General features: G+C 37.8%; 1 protein-coding gene across 1 annotated transcript; it reads right to left on the bottom strand.

Annotated features, from left to right (window-relative positions):
• Nucleotides 1-1,390: 1,390 nt before the first annotated feature.
• Nucleotides 1,391-6,012, bottom strand: LOC115661908 (serine/threonine-protein kinase/endoribonuclease IRE1a-like). Its single transcript, XM_056306336.1, has 7 exons — nucleotides 5,513-6,012; nucleotides 4,050-4,228; nucleotides 3,505-3,754; nucleotides 2,551-2,635; nucleotides 1,854-2,309; nucleotides 1,597-1,718; nucleotides 1,391-1,400 (listed from the first exon to the last, which is right to left on the bottom strand). Exons 1-7 carry the CDS (start codon nucleotides 6,010-6,012, stop codon nucleotides 1,391-1,393), a joined length of 1,602 nt encoding a protein of 533 aa, XP_056162311.1.
• Between the last annotated feature and the right edge of the window lie 671 nt (nucleotides 6,013-6,683).

Genomic DNA, 6,683 nt, shown 5'->3' with positions numbered 1-6,683 from the left:
AAGTACAAACTGGTACACCTATGACAAACGGAGGGTAAAATATAAAATCGGTACATCAGTGAACTGTCGCCTGTCATTTAACAAAGTAATTTGATAATAAAATTTAACGGAAATAAACTGAGGGTAAATTTGTCATAGTTGTACCAGTTTGGGGTTTTTTGTAATAAAAAAATTAGTTTGGAGTAAAATTATTACAGATGTACCAGTTTAGGGTTTTTTATGGTATTAACCCTTATGTTTTTGCTTAATGCTCAAAGATATTCACCTCAAAATTATCCTTGAATCTCGCACAAAAATTTCAATAGATGTATGAAGTGGTTCAAGAAATATTTTGTCCTCATCGTGGTGGTTCATGAAAGCCCAATCACACGACAAAGGTTAGAACTTGGAAACATGAAATAAACAAAGACCGACATAACCTTTTTTAGATCAAGTCATGTTCCATTCATAAAGAATAACCAATTACTCCATTTCATTAGTAATTTTTCTTGTTTTTTAATGCTCAAAGATATTCACCGCTATCCTCGGATCTCGCACAAAAATTTAAACATATGTATAAAGTGGCCCATGAAAGCCCAACAACGTGGCAAAGGTCTGAACTTGGAAACTTGGAATAAACGTCGAATAGACTTGACTTGAAAATTTGTGAAAGTAGAACGACTTGATTAGACAAGCTAAATATATGTAGATTGGATGAGAAAAATCATAAAGTACATAGACGAAAAAAAAAAAATTTTGTCCACTTTATATGATGTTTGGAATTGGTAATGCATTTTCTTTCCATTTTCTCTTTTTGAGGTTTTGAAATACATGAATGTTACTTTTTTATATTTAATTACTTATGGATCCATACTTTCAATACCCAAAACCATTGGCCCCAATGTAAAAGATTATCAACTTTACAAGAAGTTAATAACGGTTATATGTTAAAAATTACATGGAAAATTCCATTAACGGCGTGGGTAGAGTAATGTTAATGTCATAGGTAGATACTTACTTGCTAGTAGATTGACACTTATTTCGTAACAGAGAAAGTTATCTAGTCCGTTGAGATTTACTTAGAATAATTATCTTTGGATATTTGGATTTCCACGTTAAAATTACTAGCTTTGGCGAAGAAGTTGCTATACTACCACAGGTTATTTTTTGGTTGACATAGTAGAAAAAGTACTTTTTTTATTGATGAAAGCCGCTATTAGGGCTGACCACTAGGCTTTTTATTTTTTTTGTTTTGAACTCTTAAAATTATAGTTTTGAATAAAAACAAAAAAAAATTAGATTTATAAATTGGGATATTTAAAAAAATATGGCACGAAATTGAAATATATTAGTTTTTGTGGTAATATCAAGAACAACACATTATACATTTAAAGGACGAGGGACTAGTATCCTAAAAGTATCTGAAATTTGATATTAATAAGAATACATCATACGTTCAAACAGAGTACAAAGCCCGTCCAAATTGATCCCCATAAACAAGACAGTGGACACAAAAAAAAAAAAAAAAGCTAGAATGTTCGAGAAATCTTCTGCTTTCATCGGGGTCGGCGAAAGGGTCCCCACCACATTGTTTCTTGCGTATCCTTTCCAAAGTACTTCTGAAAAGTTTTCTTTCGTTTGCATAACTCGAAGGCCACTCCGTATGACACAATCAACAGTTTCGAGAGTCGTTCAGCGAAGTAAGCATCCAAATCCTCGTCATCCCGTCCGAGGATCTCCTGCCAGAACCATCAAATCAATAACAGATATGAGCCACGAGTTCACACAATCCGAGAAACAGAAGGTTACTGAAGAAGCTTTGCATCCACTCAGCTGCAGAAATCAGAGAGAGAGAGAGAGAGAGAGGAGAGTACCAGAACATTTTCCGGAGCATCTCCTTGGTGGCTAAACGAATTTCGCACTGCTCGCACTAAGTATCTGAGAAGGCTACCGTCGTAGACCCTATAGTGGCGTAGGTGCTTCATAACTTCTCCATCTATTTTGGTGGCCCAATTCCCTTCAAAAACCTCTGGTGCCTCGCTCTCCAATGCTTTCAGTAGAGCATTGAGTACCTTGGCTTCCCAATTGGTTACCTCGGCTTCCCATTCTTCTTCTACTACCTCAGCTTCCCGAACTTCTTCTTGGCTAGAACCGTCAGCTTTCCCTTCTACTACCTCAGCTTCCCATTTTTCTTTTTGCCTTGAACCATTAGCTTTCCTTGAACCCCTGGCTTTCTCTTTTACTACCTCAGCTTCCCGTTCTTTTTTTTTTAGAACCCTTAGCTCTCCGTTCGCGTTCCAGTTCCGCTTTATTTTTTCGGGGAGAAAGCGCTTCCCGAACCATCATAAATATGTTGCAATCTGTATAACAATTGAAATTGCATTAGATCAATGAGAAAGTAACCAAAGCTGAAAATTTCCATGCACTTTACGACTCATGACTCCACGACGAAAGTATTGTTTGACTATGTCGACACAAGAAGCCAGGAACGACTTACTCCAAGTATCTTGTTTTAGCTGTTCGTTTCCATTCTTTTTCTTGGGCAGAACATATAGCTGCTTCCCGATCTACATGATCGCTGAAGTCACGAAGAAATGACAGTCTCCTATTTGAATTCCAAAAAATTGGATGGTGAAGCACCTCCGATGCCTTTAGCCTACCATAATTAAAAGCAATTAATTATTGACCATTGAAAAATTATTACAAAAAATAGAACTATAGTACAACATGCTAAAAATAATCAATTACACGAACAAGGCTGGGACGGACTGACTTCCTGAATTTATAAGCATCACAAGTATGACATTTTTGCAATCTCTATACCAATTGAAATTGCATTAGCTCAATGAAAGAGTAACCAAAATGTCCGAAAACTTCTATGCACTTCACAACTCATGACTCCAGGATGAAGGCAGTTGTTTGACTTTGACGACACAAGAAGCTAGGAACGATTTACTCCAAATACCTTAAATTAGTAACATTACCATTCAGTCCCTAGGGTTCTTCCAGAAAAAAATTGGGCAGCGAGAATCATATTCTCCAAGGTTCATAGTTAGCACCATGTGCTAAACCATCGGAATCTTCATTACGAAATCCTCGTCGGTCTATGTATAGCAAGAATCCTCTAGATATTGCGTTAGGAGTTATTGAAATTTATATGTTCGTGGGCGGGTAACAAACTTATAACCCTAATAACCAAGCTACCGACAATAATCATCTTCCACTGGAATATTACAATGGTCAAAGGCATTTAGCCTATCACATCATCAACCTTTTCGCCGGCTTCTATTGTCATTTGCCGAAAGAAATGAATGGGATGTACACATTTTTTTGCTCATCAAGTGCAGCCTCACGAGCAGGACAGATATTTAAGTAAAATTCGACGAATTTCTGGACCTCTAATACTCATGAGATTTGGGTGATGCAGGAAAATGGAAATTAGTTAACTAACGATGGTTACAAAATCTATCAAACGGAGGAAATGAAAATGGTAGTGATGCAAATTAAAGATAACAATAGTCTCACCTCAATTTAGGATCGAGTTTTAGTAAACGCGAAAACATATCCATAGCTTCTGGTATAATTTTCACCGAGGATGGGTCCATTATGTTCTTCTTCATATTGTTGTCACGTTTTGAAGGTTCACCAAATGGATGTTTTCCATGAGTGACACAAAAGAACAATACACAACCTAAACTAAACAAATCCATTGCACATGTTTGGTGCCCACCATGAAGAAACTGTTCAGGTGCTCGCCATCCTGGGCTTCCACAACATGCAAGACAGAGATTAGAGATCAACAAAAGAGCCATCATCACTTGGACCTAGATGGATATGATCTAGTCAATGAAGAAAGACCATGGTAAAAACTGTCAAATCTCTGCAAACTTTGCCGGCAATACAAAGCAAGACTGACTTCCTAACGTATTCCTCTCTAACAAGTAAAATGATCGGCTTGAAGTTTTTTGCCAGGAATCTGAAGATAATTACCACCGTATAAATTCAGATTATGCACGGATCAATCTTGAGGAAAAGAAGAAGGTCCAAATAAACCTGCCTTGAGCACTTACCGGTGGCATGATCTCCCGAGGAAGATGTATCTTCAGGAAGGCGTTTGCTAATGCCGATATCAGATAGCTGAGCAACTAATGATCCGTTCTCATTCTTAGTAATCAAGACATTTTGAGGCTTTAAATCCCCATGGATTATTCCCTTGCCATGCAAACAAATGAGTCCTGATACCATATTTCTGGATCATAATACAGAGTACACATTATGACTTAAGCCAACAATATAGGCAAAAGGACACTATAAGTGCCATAACTTGTGTACGGAGATCACTTTGATGCCATAACTTTTTTTCGGATCACTTTGGTGCCAAGCCGGAGGAAAAATGATCACTTAAGTGTCATAAGTTTTTTTGGATCACTTGATTTAAAATTTTTGAAAAACGATCACTTAAGTGCTAAAATTTTTAAAAACGATCACTTAAGTGCCAATCTCCGGCGAGCCACGTCAGCTTCAGAAATTAATAAAAAAAATGCCACGTCGGATTTCCAGCGAAAAATTGTGTACGGCACCGGAGTTGGCACTTAAGTGATCGTTTTTCAAAATTTTTAGCACTTAAGTGATCGTTTTCAAAAATTTTAGCACTAAAGTGATCCAAAAAAAACTTATGCAAACAAATGAGTCCTGATACCATATTTCTGGATCATAATACAGAGTACACATTATGACTTGAGCCAACAATATATCTGGAACCAAATAGTATCTGAGTAACTCGAAGGCATCAGATACATAAAGTAAATACTAGGCCATATCTTATTGGAAATTAAAGAACTTTTCTAACACACTAAGACCCACCTATTGGAAATTAAGGAACTTAACACATTAAGACCGAGGATGCCAGAAGTACACTGGAAAAACAAAACTGTTATAGGTTATTTACGCAAATTCTAAATAAAGAACACGGTACAAATCTGATCGCCACGTCAATCACATCATCATTTGTTGATTTGACTGCATAAGATTCTGCAGCACTCATGATTCAAAAAAGAGAGAAGGTCTACTGATTTTAGCAAAATGAGAAAAATACTATGTTTTTATTGCTATGTAATCGATAATATTTAATTGATTTCCATGGGAAGAAAACTAAGAATTTTTTCCTCGAATGTGATATTTAACTTAACCTATGAGTCTAGAAAGGAAGCTCCAAGGTTCAAAACTCAGCCCACAATGTTGATTGCATCAGGCTAACCAAAGTTAAGGTAATGGCCTAATAATTTGCTGTAACGTGCATCACTCGGAAGTTTTTGCAGGAGAGCTATTAAGTCCTTCAACTAGCACCTGATACCCACATGAGCCCAAGGTAGTGATCTCTATGAGATGCTTCTGTGTATTGTAAAACATATGTAAGCAAGCTCGCTACAAATACAAATCTGTGACAGTTGATTTTAGGAGTGCCACATTAAGCAAAATACTGCAGTTATCTTTCAATTCAAAACCTTTTGTCACGTCAAAACAAAAAAATTACCTGATCAGTTCTAGTAATGAAGTTGAGGGATGATCATCTTCCGTCCACAACTCAACATCCTGCATCCTATCCCTAAGAGAATCCATTTTATTTTTATAGTGAGGAGGGAAGACAGAGTCCTTTGAAGGATCTGAAAGCGCTCGAATTAAATCATATAAGCTACAAGTAGATTCATAATTCTCAATCTCTGGAGCAAGATACTCGAACTCCTGGTCGGACTTCGCTCTATTCACCCGAACAATATTTGGATGGCGAAACTTTTTCAACTTCTTAACTACTTCGTGGTTAACATCATGATGAGCCCGGGAAATGCGTTTCACTGGAACAAGACATTGATAGTAGCCCTTAAGGACAGTGATCCCCTCACTTTCGTTAACGATTTCTTTGTCCGTTACGGTGATATTATCAAACCTCTGCCCTTCAATGGCACCATCCTTGCTCCAACTATCCAAACCGCAAGGGGTTTGTGATATAGGACATCCAACTGAGGAAAGAGCCATATTACGTTGATGGAATCGAGGCCTTGGATCGCCGGATCTCGGTCCGTGATTCCCTCCAAGTTGTCGAGTATGTTGAGCAGGTCGGCAGACCTGCTACCAGCTGGCGAAGGCGGGGAAGATGGTGGCAGAGAAGGCGAAGGAGGAGCTGGAGGTGCTGAGGGTGGGAACTGGGAGGGGAGGCGGAGCAGAGGATGGTGACGGAGCTGTTTTAGTTTCTTTCTTTCTTAGAATTTCATTTTTATTGTTCCTTTTATAAAGGTGCTTTGGGTCAGTCGGGTTTGTGACCGTCAGAAGCTCATTTTTTTACTCCCATTCGAATCCAACGGAAACACAATCCGAAGAGACCCGAAATTTTCCCTCAATTCGGTTTTTGGGTTAATAGCATGAAAAACCCAAAACTGATACATATGTGATAAATTTACCCCAAACTATTTTTTTACCACAAAAAACCCCAAACTGGTACACTGGTGACAATTTTACCCCGAACTAATTTTTTGACTACCAAAAACCCCAAACTGGTACACCTGTGACAATTTTACCCTGAACTAATTTTTTGACCACCAAAAACTCCAAACTGGTACACCTGTGATAAATTTACCCTCCGTTAGTTTCCGTTAAATTTTACTGTCAAATTGCTAAGTTTGATGACACGTGGTAGTTGACGGGTGTAC

This window comes from Syzygium oleosum, unplaced genomic scaffold, assembly GCF_021117445.2.
Source record: "Syzygium oleosum isolate NSW1041296 unplaced genomic scaffold, Sole_v2.1 Sole_v2.43, whole genome shotgun sequence".
NCBI lineage: Eukaryota > Viridiplantae > Streptophyta > Magnoliopsida > Myrtales > Myrtaceae > Syzygium > Syzygium oleosum.
The sequence above is the reverse complement of the archived record's forward strand: the minus strand, read 5'-3'. Positions and strand labels throughout refer to the sequence as shown.